The sequence below is a fragment of the Eleginops maclovinus genome, chromosome 16 (genome assembly GCF_036324505.1).
Source record: "Eleginops maclovinus isolate JMC-PN-2008 ecotype Puerto Natales chromosome 16, JC_Emac_rtc_rv5, whole genome shotgun sequence".
In the NCBI taxonomy this organism is placed as follows: Eukaryota; Metazoa; Chordata; class Actinopteri; order Perciformes; family Eleginopidae; genus Eleginops; species Eleginops maclovinus.
In genome coordinates this window covers 23,895,435-23,915,247 of record NC_086364.1, presented here as the reverse complement: position 1 = coordinate 23,915,247, position 19,813 = coordinate 23,895,435, and the positions used below count along the sequence as shown (strand labels likewise).

The 19,813-nt window shown below is 43.5% G+C and overlaps 1 protein-coding gene, 1 long non-coding RNA gene and 1 other non-coding gene across 4 annotated transcripts; 1 reads left to right on the top strand and 2 right to left on the bottom strand.

Annotated features, from left to right (window-relative positions):
• Positions 1-596: 596 nt before the first annotated feature.
• Positions 597-668, bottom strand: trnag-ucc (transfer RNA glycine (anticodon UCC)). Its single transcript has one exon. It is a non-coding gene; the product is annotated as a tRNA-Gly (tRNA).
• Positions 669-1,210: 542 nt separating this feature from the next.
• Positions 1,211-5,219, bottom strand: prl (prolactin). Its single transcript, XM_063903879.1, has 5 exons — positions 5,154-5,219; positions 4,231-4,343; positions 3,994-4,101; positions 3,194-3,376; positions 1,211-2,233 (listed from the first exon to the last, which is right to left on the bottom strand). Exons 1-5 carry the CDS (start codon positions 5,194-5,196, stop codon positions 2,048-2,050), a joined length of 633 nt encoding a protein of 210 aa, XP_063759949.1. The 5' UTR covers positions 5,197-5,219; the 3' UTR covers positions 1,211-2,047.
• Positions 5,220-7,444: 2,225 nt separating this feature from the next.
• Positions 7,445-19,513, top strand: LOC134878081 (uncharacterized). Of its 2 annotated transcripts, none has more exons than XR_010167649.1 (4): positions 7,445-7,554; positions 10,926-11,073; positions 18,504-18,613; positions 19,178-19,513. It is a non-coding gene; the product is annotated as an uncharacterized LOC134878081 (long non-coding RNA). The 2 variants fall into 2 exon arrangements; XR_010167648.1 differs by lacking the exon at positions 7,445-7,554 and adding an exon at positions 8,025-8,162.
• Positions 19,514-19,813: the final 300 nt, after the last annotated feature.

The following is a 19,813-nucleotide window of genomic DNA, read 5'->3' as shown; positions in this document are numbered from 1 at the left end:
TATTTCGAAATAAAATCGAACTAATTGTCAGGGTTTGGGGAAACAGGACCCAAGTGCAGTAAAATGAACGGGAGGCAGCTATGGGTCCAAGCAAAAGGCGAGCTTTATTTAAGTTAAAGCTGTTGTTTCAACCAAAAAATAACCACACCAACACTAACCAGGGGATACAGGGACACTGGGAACAGGAGCAGACAGACGGACGGGCAGGAACAGGCAGGTAACATGTACAGGATCAGGTAGGAAACGACGACGACCGAACAAGAGACAAAAGGGGAACCAACACTAAATACACAAGGCCAATAACCAAACCACACACAGCTGGAGAGGGGAGGAGAAACACAGGGGCAACAGGTGAACACAAGGACACACTCAGAGGAAGGAGGGAAACGCAGACAGGGAGTGAAACTTCCTTGTTTGGTATTTATCTGAGTCCTGTGAGAGTTGTAATTGTTGAAAGAGATTATGATAGGGACCTGACTGAATAATCCCACAGCGGAAACTCGGTTTTAGTTTAAAATTACACTCATTAGGACATCATACCATTCTCCATATCTTTGGTGTCCCCGCGATACATAGAGGTACAGGTACAAAATGTTTGCGTTGGCCGGGAATCGAACCCGGGTCAACTGCTTGGAAGGCAGCTATGCTCACCACTATACCACCAACGCTTACACGGTGTTAGTGCTTTGCATGTGAGACCATTTCGCGGTGATAATGTAAATTCCACAGATGATGATTTCTATCAGAGATAACTTCAGTAATCCTCTTTAGTGTAAAAGATGCAAATGAATGAGGTCCTGTGGAAACAGTCAAATGAACTCTCTCTGCAGAGGCTGGTTTCTGGAGCTCTCCTCGGACACCAGGAGTTTAAATACCCTCACTATGCTGAGCAGATCTAACCCATAATCAACATTGAGTTATTTTTGCACCGGGGGAGTTTAAAAGAAGACATTATAGTGCCACGTTTCTTTGCATTATATCTGTCTGCCACCAGAGGGCGCCAGAGTTTAACCCATGCTGATACGAACAGGTCCTTTTACTTTGACTAAGAAGATAAATGAAGTCTTAGATGAGAAATAAATCAATAAATCCCAGTAACTGACATGCAAAGTAATTATAAACAGTATGAATGCTTCAACACGTGATTAAATATTGTGTTTCCATTAATTCAGAGGAACAAAAGACAGGCAAAGAGTTGTCACTGTGCAAGAGAGGATCTTTATTGCTGAGCAGATTTGAAAGATAAAATGTGTAAGCATCACATTCAAAATGCTTTATCAGCGAGTGTTTGAATCTGAAGTGCAAAAGTTATTTTAGAAGGACGACGAGGCAAGGAGGCGTAACAGGAGAGCAAACACACCAGGTATATTAACACGGTCAATTAATAATGCCAGACCAGCTGGATGTTCTTATTCCTGTTTTAAAGTCAAGCTTTTTAACAATTGAGATGTGTGCACCTTTTAGCAAATTACCTGGGGAAATGTTTATAGCTTTAAAAGTAATTTACCTTAGCATCCATACACTCACATTGAGAATAGGATGGTTGATGTTTTGTGCTACACACTGACTTAAGGACTTCCAACAGTGTGACAATCTGAATCTGTAAAGTAACTAAAGCTGTGTGGAGTAGACCTATAAAGTCAATAACATCCTCAGGTTACCTGGATATGATTTCCTGTGTGTGCCATGAAACTCCTCCTTATCGTCTCCTTCTGGAAGCTCAGAATGCTACCTATTAGCTCAGGTAGCAGATTCCTAGCGTGTGCTAAGCTAGAGGCAATAGAGTGGTGCTGGAATGAGTCGTAAAACCCAGCATTTCATCCCTTCCTGGTCAATGGTTTTCTGAATGTGTTTCTGGTTGTTAGCCTGAATTCAGGTCTGTGGTTAACACAAGCCTGAAACAGTTATTTTCTGCAATGTCCAAAATCACATGGAGAAATACCATTGGACCAGGGAGATGCTGCCTTCAGGGACCAACACAGAAACACCTCATCCCTGCCCCACTCTGTAGAAGCATTGAGGAAAGCAAAGATGGCCGACAGTCTCTTCAGCACATCTCCGTCTGCGAGGCCCGGCAGCGCAGGACCTTCAGGAAACTGTCGATCTTGTGGGAGTCGCGGCGGAAACACGACAACAGGAAGTTGAAGTTGATCAACTGGGAGATCCGGTCCTGGCCGATGTCATTTGCTCCACTGAAGGGCAGAGAGGAGATGGTCTGAGCAGCCGGACCCATCTGAGGAAGAGGAGGCAGGGAGAGACCTTTACTCAAGTACCGCACTCTCTACTTTAAAGAGTCCTCTCCTGCTGATGTTCAGGTGTATATCAGTATGTAGCGTCTCTACTTTAAAGAGTCCTCTCCTGCTGATGTTCAGGTGTATATCAGTATGTAGTGTCTCTACTTTAAAGAGTCCTCTCCTGCTGATGTTCAGGTGTATATCAGTATGTAGTGTCTCTACTTTAAAGAGTCCTCTCCTGCTGATGTTCAGGTGTATATCAGTATGTAGTGTCTCTACTTTAAAGAGTCCTCTCCTGCTGATGTTCAGGTGTATATCAGTATGTAGTGTCTCTACTTTAAAGAGTCCTCTCCTGCTGATGTTCAGGTGTATATCAGTATGTAGCGTCTCTACTTTAAAGAGTCCTCTCCTGCTGATGTTCAGGTGTATATCAGTATGTAGTGTCTCTACTTTAAAGAGTCCTCTCCTGCTGATGTTCAGGTGTATCTCAGTATGTAGAGTCTCTACTTTAAAGAGTCCTCTCCTGCTGATGTTCAGGTGTATATCAGTATGTAGTGTCTCTACTTTAAAGAGTCCTCTCCTGCTGATGTTCAGGTGTATATCAGTATGTAGTGTCTCTACTTTAAAGAGTCCTCTCCTGCTGATGTTCAGGTGTATATCAGTATGTAGTGTCTCTACTTTAAAGAGTCCTCTCCTGCTGATGTTCAGGTGTATATCAGTATGTAGTGTCTCTACTTTAAAGAGTCCTCTCCTGCTGATGTTCAGGTGTATATCAGTATGTAGAGTCTCTACTTTAAAGAGTCCTCTCCTGCTGATGTTCAGGTGTATATCAGTATGTAGTGTCTCTACTTTAAAGAGTCCTCTCCTGCTGATGTTCAGGTGTATCTCAGTATGTGGCGTCTCTACTTTAAAGAGTCCCTGTTTAACTGTATATATATGACGATGTGTTTTCCCCGCACCTTGCCTGACAGGACGTCCAGGCCGTCCCCCAGGCTCTTGGAGTGCTGCTGCAGCTCCTGGATCTTGTTGGAGATGGAGCTCTGGGCCGGGTGTTGGAGGGTGTTGGCCGAGGCCGAGAGGACCAGCAGGGGGTCGGACCAGGCCTGCAGCAGAGAGCGGGCCAGAGACAGGAGGTCCGACTCCTGAGGGGAACAGGTGATGATCATGAGAGGATGAAAGAGGGCAAGGCATTTCAAAGTGCTTACAAAAAGGAAAGACATTAAGAGCAATAAGATATGATGAAGATGAAGGAAGGAGGAGTCAGTAGGGGCTTGGACTGGGAATTGTAGGGTCGCCGTTTCAAGTCCCCAAACTGACTTGAAATATGGAAAGTGGACTGCTACTTGGAGAGGTCCCAGTTCACCTCCTAGGCCCTGCTGTGGTGCCCTTGAGCAAGACACCAGACACCTCCAATCCCCCCTCCCCATTGCTCCCGGGCGCTGCACAATAGCTGCCCACTGCTCCTAGTACTAGGATGGGTTAAATGCAGAGGACCAATTTCACTGTGTGTGCTCTGCTGTGTGCATGTGTGTGACACTAAAGAGGGTTTCATCCTCCGATTCTATCTATCTACTATCTATTAAGAGGTGAAAATAAAATCGTCCTTCACTATCATAACGACAATAAAATGTGTATATTATTGAGGGATGTATTGTTATAGCTTAAGATATTCATGATGAAAACCAGACTATTACTCACTGGGGCGGGCGGGGCGGAGCGGGGGTTAGGGTTAACATCACCAAAGGCAAAGGTCACTCACAGATACTTGCAGAGCCTGCTCCTTGTCGCTGGGCGTCTGCAGAGAGGAAGTGTGGCACATCGCGGGGCGGGGCATAATCAAACGACCAATGGGAGGGAAGTCAGAGTTCTGGGGGGGAGCAGAGGAGCTTCATCATTATACTAACCAATGTCTTCTACCTTGATTTATTTCCAATGTGCTGAAAGCATAAAACAACTAGTGTTGCAGGTAAGGGCGACACGTGGTGCGTTCACTGACCAGGTCCTGAGAGAGCGTGGTGCTGAGAGCGTGCAGCTTATCTGAGCCCTGAGAGGCTCGGTCCAGCAGATCACTGAGAGGGACCGAGCTGCAGGCTGACACCAAACACACCACTGCACACACACCCACACACACACACACACACACACACACACACACACACACACACACACACACCCACACCCACACCCACACCCACACACACACACACACACACACACACACACACACACACACACACACACACACACACACATACACACACACACACACACACACACACACACACACACACACAGACACACACACACACACACACACACACACACACACACACACACACACACACACACACACACACACACACACACCAGTCAGATTAATCACATTTAGTGTGAAAATGTATCAGCTAAATGAGACATGCTACGGTGGCCGACAGGTGCCAACTCGCTTCAATGGGCCAAAACCTCTTCAGAGAGGATGCAGACATACAGTAGAAACCCAAATCAGAACTCATGCAGAAACATCTGCAGCAGCTCTTCAACACATGCAGCATTTAGAGAACATTCAGCAGAGGAAACATGAGCAGTTTACTAAAAGCTGCAGAAACCAAACGCTGCAAATTCAAAAGGAGAAAAAGTAAATGTTGACGATAAAAAAAGTTGCCATTGTCTTCATGAGTTTGTGTTTCTGTGCATCCTTTCTGAAGCTGAGCCGGTCCTCCTGATGGAAGAGGATTAGCTCGTTGGCCCTGTCGGCCTCCGTAGGTTATCCCTGTTTCTAAAACACCTCAAAGATCTCAAGCATTTCTGTTTATCAGTCATAAAATATCTACAAATCTAATAACAGTTTATATCGGCAACTATGTACTGTATAGCTCGAGTGGATCCCAAACAGATCAATTAAAGTTGATTATCTCTCACCCGTCATGAGGAGTTTGCTGCCGTCGGTTTTTCTGAGCGCCATGTCTGTTCTGGTTGGGATGTTCGTCTCTGTACCTGTCTCTGTCTCCATGTCTTCTCTGTTTTATATCTTGTCCTGAGCCTCTGTGGTTATGCATCAGTGTGCAGATTGTCCGGCTTAATGAGAAACATGGCGAGGAGCGGAGTGGAAAAGGTTCCGATCTTAACGAGACGATGAATAAAAGCAGCGACGCTCACACCATGTCTGGATTCATGACGGCTTCATTTGATGCTTTAATTACATTAACACATTTCCATTACTGTGAGGGCAGGTAAACACACCTGAGGACAGCTGAACGGGGCGACCCTGTCACAAGTCCAGGGGCCCAGAATGTCCGAAGGCAATCGGAACTACGAAAAAGACAAAAAAGAGGCTCATAATGCCGAGGATAAGGGGAGAAACAACCACTCGAAATGACGATAAGGAGGCAAAAACACAGGAAAACTAAAAAGAAATTCAAAATGGAAACAAAACGAAACATCAAACTGTAGAAATACACTTGATTATACAAACCCAAACAAAGACTCACAATGCCTTTAATAACCGGACACACACTCATAGTGACCTCAGCGACACAACAGAGTCCAAATAACCACAAACACAGAAAAACCTTCCAGAGACAAAGAGACTCAGAGTGGGTTTAAAAGTGTCAGATCACAGAGGCACACAAAGTGAGCGCAGAGAAGATTACACACACCAAGATCAACAAAAAGACTCCATTTAAAAGAATCAAAACAACCACAGACACTCAGAGAGACAGTGTGTGTGTGTGTGTGTGTTGTGTGTGTGTGTGTGTGTGTGTGTGTGTGTGTGTGTGTGTGTGTGTGTGTGTGTGTGTGTGTGTGTGTGTGTGTGTGTGTGTGTGTTTGTGTGTGTGTGTGTGTGTGTGTGTGTGTGTGTGTGGGATCATCTCTCTGTCGTCTCTTCAGGAAGGTACTCTCTACTCTCCCCAAGGACAGAGCAGCGATGCATGTCCCATGATGCACTGCTGCAGACATGCCGCACATATTCACTGTACTGTACTTCACACGTACTGTACACACACACACACACACACACACACACACACACACACACACACACACACACACACACACACACACACACACACACACACACACACACACATGCGCAGCAGGCCGGCCTCCCATGAGCGACCTACAGTCTGACTTTGAAGACTCTGCTGATTGTATCACATGCAAGAAGAAACACACACATGCACACACACACTCACACACACACACACACACACACACACACACACACACAACACACACACACACACACACACACACACACACACACACACACACACACACACACACACACACAAAATCACTTTTTGAGAGGAAAGCAGGTTTGTGATGCTGCTGGTGTTTTGTGTGTGTGTGTGTGTGTGTGTGTGTGTGTGTGTGTGTGTGTGTGTGTGTGTGTGTGTGTGTGTGTGTGTGTGTGTGTGTGTGTGTGTACAAAGTCCTCTATGGTAACAGTACAATAGTATTTTTGCTCATTCTTACATTTCTAAAATGAATATTTGATATTTTATGTTTTATACAATATTAATGTTTGAGTCTGTTTTTATTTGTTTGATTTTTAAACTTATTTTTCTTTTAACTACAAAATATATTTGTATTGAATTGATCTTTTTATGGGGGTCTTCTCTTATGTTAAATACATGTATTTTATGTTTGCATTACACTTCTTTTTATTCAAAGCAGAAATGATTTATATTATCTGTATTTTTATTGAAAAGATCAAACTGTTTTATTTTACATCATTAAATTTCACTTCTTAATAACATTTTCTCTTGTTTTTATTTCTATTGCAATGTTAACTCTTTACTTCATGTTTGTTAAATATTGCACATTTGAACTTTTCTGTTTATACATCATTTAAAAAGTGTGTTGAATTTATAGAAAGTAAAGTATTATGGGTCAGGTCGACACGCTGGGATGTCGACCTTGCCGCAGTACACAGGCAGACATGTTGGACATGTATACGTTACAGCCCCCCCCACCCTATAGCTCTGTTAACCCTTCACTCTCTCTCACACACACAGACACACACACACACACACACACACACACACACACACACACACACACACACACACACTCTCTCTAAGTTTAACCCTTAATTCTCCCACAGAAGCACCCCCTCCTCAGTCTGCCTCTCTTTGCACAGTTCCTCCCCTCCCCCTCCTGACTGTGCACATACCATGAACACACACATGCACATACATGCACACACACGTTCACACACCCCTTTCAGAGAGATCACTTCACACAGATCTGCAGCACCTCAGCATTTTCTGCACACACACTCTCTGCCCGGCCGCCCAGGACTCAGACTCTGCAGCAGGTAGGAGCCACTGGGTTTCTCTTCGTGGTTTTAATATGAAATGATGTTTGTATGTTCAGGAACATACATCTCTGTGTGAAAGAACATGATGTTCCCACTGCTCTGTGTGCGCATGGCTCACTGGGAGGGGTGGGGGCTTCCCATTGAAACCATGTCTTCCTCCTGCTTCACTCAGACGCTCTAAAACTTCTTGCAATGTATTAAATATATATATATATATATATCATATCCCCCTCATTCTGACTCCTGCCTGTCTGTATGCCGTGTCCGTGCAGCAGCAGGAGGGTCTCCAGCAGGAAGTTAATTGCTTGCTGGTTTATGCTGATTTAATTTAGCCTCTGCATATTTTTCCTCCTGTTTGTGTGTTTATTATTAATGAGCTCTATTTTCGGAAGCAGCTGTACATGTGAGTGGATATCACACACATGTAGAGCAGGGGTTAAAAATACTTTGGCAGCAACTATTCAGCAGTTTTTTTGGAAGCCGGGTTTAGGTTGTGGAAGCTCTGGAACTACATTACCCACAAGTCATAGCTGCGATTTCATTATCAGGGCTTCACCAGGTGTGCACAGATTCGCGAGGGAAAGGGCTTTCTGCACGCACAGCAGGTAAGAGGGGAGTAAGAACAAGTGCTGGTGTTATTTCTAACGGGTTTAAAGGAGGAATGGAAGCTTTGCGCAGAGTCTTCGCGCTCAGAAAGCGACTCTTGTAGTTTGTATGCAGAGCGCAGCCTCTTGCGTAACTCCTGCTGTAACAGGATGTGCCGCAGCGGTGGTGCGGAGTAATCCTCTTAATTACATCTGTGAGAGGAACACTGAAGCAGCTTGTAATGTCTTATTAGAAGAGCCTGGGGTGCAAAACTTCTGCAAACAAACTTGATTTAAATAAGGCAAATAAAAGTGGCTCCAAGCATTCAATCAATATTCTGTTTAACTTGAATTGTAAGCAGATGAGCAGCACATGTCTCGCTCCTATTAAAGAACCCAACGAGTTGATGACATGCTTTCAGTGGCGCAGTCCTGACAGGATGAGGATGAACTGAGTAACTCCTCATTGTTAGATTGATTTAAAAAGCCTCTCAAATGAGAGGCGTGGTCATTGTTATCTTTTGGGAGTTTCATGAGCCTTGTTTCATTATGTGTTCGACCCTATTCACCGGGGGTTGGAGTTATCATTTTAGTTGTAGTCGTAAGCCAAACTTTTAAGGCGTACTGAGTTTACCTGACCTTGGAAAACCTTGAGTTTGCTTCTAGCAAACGTGCTCCAAGCGTTGGAAGAGCAAGTATTCTGGGCAGATTAGCTGCTGATGTCTCACTCTGTAAGAAAATCCAATCCAAATTAAACAGTTCTGCAGACTTGCAAAGGAAAGTAGATTCATAAATTGGTTAATTGACACAATATGCTCTTTAAACGGAGTCATTCAATGATTCCTAAGGCAGAAATAGTGGAAAATAAAACTTGTGCTGCAGTTTGAGACTCTTAAGGGAAGTGTTTCTGGTTTAAAGTCTCACTTAGTTTGGCTGACCTTGGAAAACCTTGAGTTAACTTTTCCCTAACGTGCTCCAGGCACGGGAAGAGCATGTCCTGTAGGGCAGATCAGCAGCAGATGTCTCTGTGTGTCTCAAAAATCCAATCCATGAATGACCAAAACTGTACTTGTCCTAAGAGGATTCATAGATTAGTTTTTGGAAATAAAAACACAAGCATGTTCCAGCATTTGGAATTGTGTTATCTTTATAATTTACACGTCTTTTGCACGTCTGTCCGTCACTGAGACGGTTGTAGGATGTGTGATATTGGGCTTTATAACAACACTTTTAATGCAAAGTATGACTTATGTTCTAGTGTAAGACTCTTAAGTGAAGCCTTGTCATTAACCAAATGTCTTTTGAGCTTTTCTTGAGCCTTGTTTCATTCTGTGTGTGATTATAAACAGACAAATGTAAAGTGCAAGTATTTGTTCGTCCACATTTTTAAAGTTTGACTGACATAAAACCTTGAGTTTACTTTTAGTGAATTAATTCCAAACAATATTTACTGTAGGCGGATCAGCTGCTGATGTCTCACTCTGTGTGCAGACCTGACATGACAAGTGGATTAAAGATTAGTTCTTGGACATAAAAACACTGAGTTTTCAATGATTTTAAGGTGAAAATTAGGATCCATATGACTTTTTTCTTTTAAAGGTGTACTCAGTTGTTCTGACCTTGGAAAAATTAGAAGAGTTAAATTTTAACAAATAAATTCTGAATTGTATTAATAAATCTTTGCACAGAGCAAACCTACACTATGTAGTATTTACTCTCAGCAGGAGAGCAGTTTCTTTCTCAATCTGATCAAAACAATTTCATCTATAAATAACATTCCTGTTGTTGTGCAGATCTGACGTATTAAGTGGATTTTATAGATTGGGTTTTGGAGTTACTAATTAGTGAACGTCTTCTGCACAGAAACCTCTCTCTAACTACCTCTGAGACGTTTTGTGTATAACCAAATGTCTTTGGGAAGTTTTATTGATCCTGGTTTCTGGTTTTTGTTTGATTATAAACCTGAAGTAAAGTCAAACTAATGGTAGGGCAAACTTTTAAACTCTTCCTAAGTTTGACTGACCTTGGAAAACTTTGAGTTTGCTCCTACAAGAACTTATTTCTCCCCTTCTGACTTACTTTTAAGAATTAATAATAAAGTATAATATGCTATATGATCGGAGGGATTAAAAGCACAAGATGTATTTGAACTTTAGCTCCTAGAACAGGTCTCTATGTAACTTTCCCTGACCTTAAGAAGCATGGCTGCCATGTGCCGTCAGGAGGAAGTGATGCTCAGAGCCGCCAGCAGGGGGCAGCACCCAGTGAGCAGAGGGCATGCAGGGCGCATCCATCACAATGAATGAATGAACCTCAAACGTCATTAAAACACCTAGTATTTATTGAGCTGATTTTAAAGCTGTTGTAAAAAAGTGGGAAATTGTTTTGAATACAAATAAAAAAATGAATGAATTTTGTTGGAAATTAAAACTTATATTGATTTTTCTCACATTTATTTTAAAGTATTCTCTTAAATCATTTCCTTTTTTACATTTTTTAGTTTTAATATTTGAAATATTTTTTAACGTTTTTAATTTCCCGCTTCATGGAAAGCGTGTGGCGGCTCTGCTCCAATAAGGAAGCCCCTCTGTCCGGTCCTCAGCCCTTTGTACCTCAGTCTGGGTCACTGCCCCCTCCTCTGAATGTGCTGTTTACACGTGTGTGCCCCCCTCCCCCCACTCCTATGTGCTGCCGGCTCACATGTTTATCTCCTCCCTCTGCCCCCCCCCCCCCTCTCTCTCTTCACTAACTCACCCTCCTCTGCTCTCTCTCTCTGGTCCACAGGGTGAGGACAGGATCAGGACACCACCACCGCACCCCCGACACAAACCAGAACCACCGCCGCAGACATGTCGGACTCTGAGACCGCTGCCCCCGTCGAGGCCCCCGTCCCCGCCGCCTGCGCCACCATCAAGGCCGACCTGGACAAATGGTAGGGGGTCGCTTTGCATGTTTTATAACGTGTTTCATTCTGACAGAAAAGCCGTAGGAAGAGGGCGACTTTTGGTCCCATTTTAGTAACATTTAGGGTCAAATCTTTGGTGTAAGTGGTTAAATGTGTGAGTGCAGGGAGCAGTGTATCATTACACCAAACCCACAGGAGGCTGTACAGTTTTGTTTGTCAATCTTTGGTCTATTCGTTAGATTTTTGGTTGTCAAATTGATTTTGATCAGATTCTAATCGAGTTTTGGTAAATGTTCCAATCTTCAACAAGTTCCTCTGACACTCACTCTCACCCCCTCCATTGTCACTTTGCATTACAGAAATGCACATAATGTGATCAAATCATATCCATTTTAATCGTGCACCTCCCGCTGTACAACGCTACCACTTTTGAAATCTGCACAGCTCTCCACTTTCCATCCGTCAGGTTTTTATTTCTCTGCCAAACTGTTTCTTTATTCTTTAACAGTTTTTACCACAGCTCCTTTCTGCCTCCTTCTCTACATCCTAACCCCTCTTGCCGTGTTCATGTTTGCACCTTTAACACCAAGTCCAGTTCCTCATTATGTGCTTCATGTTTGCAGGATCGTTCACAAAGCTCTCAGTAAAACCCCGACCATTTGAACATGTTTTCTAATCCTCCCCGGTCGATCCGTGCTCAGAGCAGTACTCCTAAATATCCGGGTCTGCTTTGACCTTGCTCGGGTCTAATGGATGGCAGCATCCTAAAATGGCGTTGAGGTTTGGCGAGGGCGAGTCGGAGCAGAATCTGGACGTCCCGTTGGCTGCAGGGGTCTAGGGGGTTATGAACACTCGGGGTCCCCTCTATGGGAGAGTGATGGGGGGATTAATGATGTGTGGCGGCGCGGTGATGGTTGATGCTCATCCGCACGCATGGATGGAGGCTGGGAATCTGCTTGCATCACTACTTGCCTCTCTTTCTCCCACAATGCATTGCGTTGGCTGCCGTCTCTTTTATCTGCTATGGGCTCCGTGCTATTTTTGGCTTTCATTGCATTTCTTCAGAGGTCTTCTGCTTCCATCCACCTCTGTTTGTGCAAAGAAGTGAAAAAGACTTCCAGTTGAAGACGTTTCTGTCCCTGACTAAATATATCTCTGGGAGGTTTCGATGAGCTTCAGTCTCTGCATTTAATAACAGTATCAACCGTCCAATTAAACCCAACACTTTGTGCAGAACCTCCTAATCGCTGTTCAAATATGGAACGGACCTTATCCACATCTCCAGTTCTTCTTCTCATTGACGACTCCAATCAAAGTTAAAGAACATTTCACAAACTTCACCAATTCTAATTCCCTTATTGGTCCAGAAGTGTGTATTTTAGAGTAATAGACGTCCAGGTCCATTGATCAATACATTTCTCTCCTATTTGTTTTACATTTGTGCTGTTGGATCATCACTTTAGCCCCAGAAACCTGGACTTTTTAGACTTTTTCTTCTTTCATACATTCTGAAAAAGTCTGCTGTTGATTTTAAGTTTTGAGCTTTAAACGCAAAACGATTTGTTTTGTTGCTTTCTGCCTTTAACTTTGTTTCCATATAACTACTGAACACGGAGGCCTCTATACTATATGATTAAGGAACTTTAAATTGCCCGGGGAGCGGTGTAGGGAATTTGACCAGCCCATAATGAGGGTCTCTAATCAGGGTCTTGCCCCTCCTCTGGTCTGATGGATTATCCCCACAGTTCTTGAAGGGTTTCTTAGATCAGATATTTAAATGTTTTACTAATTATTATTATTATTATATTATATGTGACTAAAGGGAAGTTGTCTTCCTGGTAGAAGCTGCTGGGACTTGATAAGTGGCCGGGGGGTGTGAAGTCTTCAGATAAGATGGCAGGTTGAGGGGAGGGGGCTGGTTGGGTTAAGGCGTGGATAGTTGCCTAATCATCAACAGTTTTGCAAGTCGCCGAATTCCCCCCCCCCCCCCCCCCCCCACACCCAACCCACTTGTGAGTGCTTTATTAGCTGTCGGGACATCAGACGTCTCTGTGGCGAGTCTTGAGTTATTGGGAGATAGCTGCAGATTTTATACTGCAGGCTTTACTGGGAGGACTGGCCAAGGTCTCTATAGGAGCTCTGGGTACAATGGTTCTCCGGTGATAAGGTGTTCCCATGCCGCTGTCAGCAGAACATGAACCCGTGACCGTGAAGGTGTAAAGTCAGGTTGCATTAGCATACGGGGCCTACAGCTACTGGTCTTGGACTGTAAATCCCATAATGCACTTGGGGACATGAGACTTTTTCCTTTGAATTCTTGTCCAAAGAAGTCTTTTATACCACTTTGTTTTAACCATGCTTGAGTAGTTTGTGAGCTAGAGGCGTTTCCACTGGAGCAGACCACGTTTCTGATACTCTTGGTGACTTTAAAGGGTGTTCTCTTTCAAACCTATTTTCCCTTTTCTTATCAAATTGGTCCATTTTTGTGTCAGAAATCTGCAGCTGCAATTCGCACCGCCGCGGTACATCAACTAAAATGTACTTCCTGTCCGTCTTGATGTAAGTGAAGTAAACGGTGGAAATGTGATTGGTTAGTGATCAGGAGACGGGAGTGCCAGTGTTGTCAGTTTAACGAAGTTCTTTTGTTTAAGGAGTTCAACTTTTTTCCCAGAGAAATTTGAATATTTGTTTTAGATTTGGACTCTCCACATCTTTTCGTTTTACAGAATTTTGAGTTTTTTTCCAAAATCCTTACTTTGCTCAGAAATTAGATTATTTATTATTTTGTTTCTCAGATCTTTTTTCCCTGAATTTAAAAGTGTTATTTCACATATTCAAACCAAGCTCTCTTTGTTCCATTTGACAAGTGGAGAATTTAAAGGTATTTTCCAAACAAATATTTTCCATGTTCTCATCCAGTTGGATCAGCACTGAGACGGAAAGCCTCACAGTAACTGACCTACATTGACGGTGCTGAAGTGAGAGTTTTTGCTTGTGACGCTCAAATCCGTTCTTTTGATTTACAACACGGTAATGGTAAGCACCCATACCTTTGTCTTTGGGTATGGGAAGTTTGTCGATATGTTATGGGAATTGTTGCCTGAAGTAAACAGTGGAAACCTGAGTGGTTGTGCTTGGTGAGTTAGACCGTAAGAAAAGGTCAGGTTCAAGAGTTCCTTACATTCAGGGAGAGTGCACATTAAGTTAACCAAGGCCCAGCGATGTTTCAAGCCTCCCTAAAAACACATTTAATGCAAAATAACAAGTAAATATAATCAGTAAAAACAACATGGAGGCTGGTATTACTGTTTCCATTGGCTGATAGCCTGATAGATATTTCTCTGATTGGTTATGGATTCCTCGAGCTCCAGGTTTATTTGACTGCATCCTTTACTGGCCGAGGTCGCTCTCTGTGGGAGGGTTAGTGCTCGGTACGATGGGGTTCAGAAGTCGCCCTTTCATCATGCTGCCATTGACCTCTGCCTGGGGTTAGGGAAGTCTGCAGACGCAAGGGTTAAGGAGACGTATTTGACATTTATTAGGTCTACTTTAGGAGAAAGTGAGTTTAAGTTACAGTGTGTCCCCCCCCGGACCTCTGCCCTGCAGGGTGCCCCTGTGATGTTCCTCCAGCCGAATGGAGACGCTGTAACTCGGCTGGCTGTGTGTAAGGAGAGCCGCTCTGTATTTATAGACGAGTCAGACTGTTCAGGATAACATGATCTGTTACCGCCGCACCTGACACCTGCTGGACGGCACAGAGGCGGCCATGTTGGAGCCAATCCCTCCATGTTTGGCTTTAGAAGCATCTTTTTACCCTAATTGGGTCGGATCATTCCCCCCCGTCTCAGGACAAGGTTTGATGTGATTTTTAAAAGAGATGATTCGTTTTGTGGTGCATTTTTCTTTTTAGACAGCAGCAGAAGCACCGAACTTGTCAAGGTCACGGCAGCAAAGTCACACAGAGGTGAAGCAACAGGCTACAGCATGTGGAGAAATGAAGCCACTTTTTAAATGTTGTAGAGTACATAAACTATTCTTACCTTTTAACATCAGTCCCTTAACCGTTTTAAAGCCTTCTTTTCCTGGCATGCAACTGCAGCCTTTTTTGACCAATTGTTTCACACGTTTTTAAAGACGGGATGAAATGTTTCTTAAACTTTAATATCAAGTGTTTTGTTTCAGCCTCACTGAAAACTCAACAGCATCAATCATTTCAGGGAAATACTGAAATCATTTATGTAGGTTTTATTGAAATTAGAAAGCAAAGAAACCTTACAATACATGAGGTTTTTTCCAGGCGGTCTCTTTTTAATCACACACACACACACACACACACACACACACACACACACACACACACACACACACACACACACACACACACACACACACACACACACACAGTTCTATAATGCCCGTGCTGAAGTGCAGCTCAGTATGTTCTTCGTTAATATTTGCCATGAATAGTATTTTGCTTACTACTTGTACTTTGAGACTCTTTCGTAAGAACACACAGCCCCTAACCCCCTCCCTTTAGACACACACACACACACACACACACACACACTGATTGCCTGCAGCTGTATGTGTCATGCATGTATATTCTTGTCAGTGGAAACGGTGCTAGAGCATTTTTGGAATGCTGTTCCTCTGCAGAACTCGGTAATCTGAGCACTGCGCTGTGGTTTGAGTAACAATGTGCCCCCCCCCCACGGCCCCCACCCTTAACCCATACTGCACCGTCTGAGATTTATGAAATATCTTGAACCTGCTTTTCCAGTTGCACCATGTGAGCTTCTTATCCACACAGAGACGACACATCCGTTTATCTTCTTATTGAAGTTTCGAGCGTGTCTGTATTCATTTACTTTGCATCATTTCGGATTAGAACACAAGGTCACGGTTCAGGAAGCAGGTTTTAAAAAAGTTCTCATTTTTTGCAGTCAACCAAATTTTGAGTTCATTAGATGCTTCTGACTGTGATGGTCAATCAACTTTTATCTTTGTGTTTTATTCTTAAATGGAGCAGCTGTCACACACCCCAGGATAAAAGTAGGACTATGAATCTGATGAGAGCAGGGTAAAATCTGAGGCGTAATAAGAATATACCCTGTCCTAAAGTGCAGGAAAGGTATACTACCGCTCCTTTATCACACGATTTCTTGACTCATATTTGGCCCACATCCTTGCTCTGATGCATTATGTTTGTCTCTGAGGAGACTCTGAATAATTCAGATTCATTTCCTGATTGTGTTTGAGGAAGAACGTCTGCAGATCATTTAGACGAGCTGCATCAGGATTCAAGAAGTGCTCTGCAAAGAGGTGCAGGAGGGAGTTGTAGTTCCTTTATAGCCCAAAATTAGCCTCCTTTAGCTTAGCGGTGGGGACGTGAAGTCATGTGACCGTGCTGTAGTTCCTTTATAGCCCAACATTAGCCTCCTTTAGCTTAGCGGTGGTGACGTGAAGTCATGTGACCGTGCTGTAGTCCTTTATAGCCCAACATTAGCCTCCTTTAGCTTAGCGGTGGTGACGTGAAGTCATGTGACCGTGCTGTAGTTCCTTTATAGCCCAACATTAGCTTCCTTTAGCTTAGCGGTGGTGACGTGAAGTCATGTGACCGTGCTGTAGTTCCTTTATAGCCCAACATTAGCCGCCTTTAGCTTAGCGGTGGAGACGTGAAGTCATGTGACCGTGCTGTAGTTCCTTTATAGCCCAACATTAGCCACCTTTAGCTTAGCGGTGGTGACGTGAAGTCATGTGACCGTGCTGTAGTTCCTTTATAGCCCAACATTAGCCTCCTTTAGCTTAGCGGTGGTGACGTGAAGTCATGTGACCGTGCTGTAGTTCCTTTATAGCCCAACATTAGCCTCCTTTAGCTTAGCGGTGGAGACGGGAAGTCATGTGACCGTGCTGTAGTTCCTTTATAGCCCAACATTAGCCTCCTTTAGCTTAGCGGTGGAGACGGGAAGTCATGTGACCGTGCTGTAGTTCCTTTATAGCCCAACATTAGACGCCTTGTGACGTGAAGTCATTATATTGCATTGTAAATAAAAACTCAGGCTTTTATTTTGAAAGGTACAGCCCACGGTCAGCGTTGCATAATATCTGCTGATTAGAAACTGATCTGTAGATGTAATTCCTCCCTCCTGTGTGTTCTCAACACACACCCTCAGGGTTAAACTCTCTGATGTTGGGTCATCGATGCAGCACGTCAAACACTGAGTCCATCCAAGCACACACACACTCCAACAAACGGTACAAATGCACGCTTGCAGACACACACGCGCACACACAAACACACACTCCGCTGCAGAGTGGTAATCTGCTGTAGCCAGCTGTGTGTTACATCACGACGATATAACGAGATAAAGACGCAGAGCCGGCCGGGTGCAGCGAGGACATTACAATATATGTTTTATTATACAACACAGATATTATCTGCAGGACAGACTGCTGCTGTGTGTCTCAAAGATCACAGAAGCCTGAAAAAAATGACGTAAAAAAAGTTATGACTCCAGAGGGTGTGTGTCAGTTGCATTGTGGGTAATGTAGTTTTGAAAAGGGAGAATGTGTGAAAGATGATGAGTTGTTTTTCTGTGTTGAACAGGAAAGTGATGCTGATTCTGTCGAGGACTCTTTCCCTCTGATGCCTTTCTTGTGAATCCTACGCACTTCCTGTTGAGCGTCACAATAAAAGCTCCAAAGAAAAACTCAGATATTATTTGTTTTACAGCATATAAAAGCTGTATAACAAATAGCAGCTTACTTTATGTTCAAAATCAATTTGTCTAGAGGTTCAAATTCTCTGACAAAATACAGTTTCCTCGCCTGGAATTTGAAGCCATCGTGGAAATGTGTCACAATTTTGAAAATGAACTGGCTTTATTTTTGGATTTGTGAGACGTTCAGATGTGTAGGGAGGAGTTGACATGCTTCCTGCAGACTCAAACCTCCGTGTCATCTCGTCTCTGCAACATCACGCAATCCCCCCCTCCTCCCCCCCACTCTCTAGCAGATGGGGTCATCACAATGCTCTCTCTCCTCCCTTCTCTCTCTCGCCCCATCACTCTAATGCTCAGTGACGTTTCTGCAGAAATAATCTGTTGGCTCTCTCACTCTGTATCGCTTTTATCTAATCCTTCACTCTTTCTATCCGTGCATTTTAAATATATTGAATATTTGGAGAGATTTCTAATAGATATTTGTTCTTCTTGGCACTTTAAAGTAGTTGCATGAGTTATTTTCCGCGTGCAATCTTTAAGGAGTGCAAAAGTATGCAATAAAAACATAAGCGGCTAAAATAAACATTTGAAAGAAATACAATTAAATATTTAAAATAACTGCAATTAAAACATGTCCAATAAAAGTACAAGCAATAGATGTTCACACATTTTGTCCGTGGAATGTGCTCTGCTTAGAAATGCTTCCCGGACTCTAACGGATGTCTCTCTCCTCAGTGTTGCAGAGAAAGGAGCCGAGGGCTGCAAAGATCTGCTGGAGGCGTTCGCTGCCTGCGTAAAGAGCAGCGCTGAGGGGACGTCATGAGGAGCTGACCCCCTACCTCAATGTAAGACCATGCACTCATTCATTCATACAAGAGAACTACTGGATATTTGAATACAATCAACAGACCTTTTCTCCTGGGGGATGCTTTGTTTCTCCCGATCGCCATTTGATTACATTTACTCCAGAACTGACTAATTAATGATGATGATTTATGCATTAAGGAACCTGGTAGCATTAAAAAGTCAGCTCCAGCTTTTTACCGGCTGCAAAACTAAAATGTAGACATGAAGGCATCAATAATTATCCTGATTTCTAATCAATTTAGTTTCAGAAATCTGCATAATGAGTAAATTTATTTAGAGTAAGAAGCAAACCAATGCAATAAAACCAGTGAGGTGTTTATCTGCTCGGTGCTTTGGATCGGCTCCAAATGTAATGGGTTCTTCACTGGCTTGTGCTTTATCTTTTTCATGTAGTTTAATAAAGAGAATAAAAATAAAAGGAGGAAAATGTGAACGTCTCAACGAGGACCTCCAAATATTTGTGACATTTTTACTGCAAACTTTGTAAAATATGAGTTTCTGAGATGGATTATATAATGTCTCCCCCCCCCCCCCCCCCCCAGGTCCTCTGCACTGAGTCCTCCAGTTCCCAGCATTCCCTTCTGCACAACAGCTCTGGACTGAACGATAACGATGAAGACTGTGATGAAGATGGCGATGGCGTGACAAACCTCCAGATGATTCGGGCTGAATTCGGGATGTGGTGGCAGTAACCACAGTTTCCTCCTCCCTCCCCCCCCTCCCCCCTGTTGTAGGCTTATCTGATGTCCCTCAGTCTTACCCCCCCCCCCCCCCCTTCGTGTACCGTTGACATGCATCAACCTGTAGACAAGTCCAGAGAGCTGAGCTGTAATATACATTGTCGACTCGTGATGAATATATAAATGGAAATAAAAGAATCAAAACATTGATAAAAAAAACGGTTTGGTTTTGATTCACTGTAGAGATGCACGGTTGGTCCCTGAAGGCAGCATATCCCACGGTCACATGACTACACGTCACCACCGCTAAGCTAAAGGCGGGTAGTGCTAATGGTTATGCTAACTTTTTGCAAATATGATATAGTCAGTGTTGGGAAGGATACTTTCGAAACGTATTCGTCACAGAATACATGCCCAAACACGTAATCTGTAACGTGTTCCGTTACATTACCCAGTCTGAGTAACGTATTCTGAGTACTTGGATTACTTCCACATTGA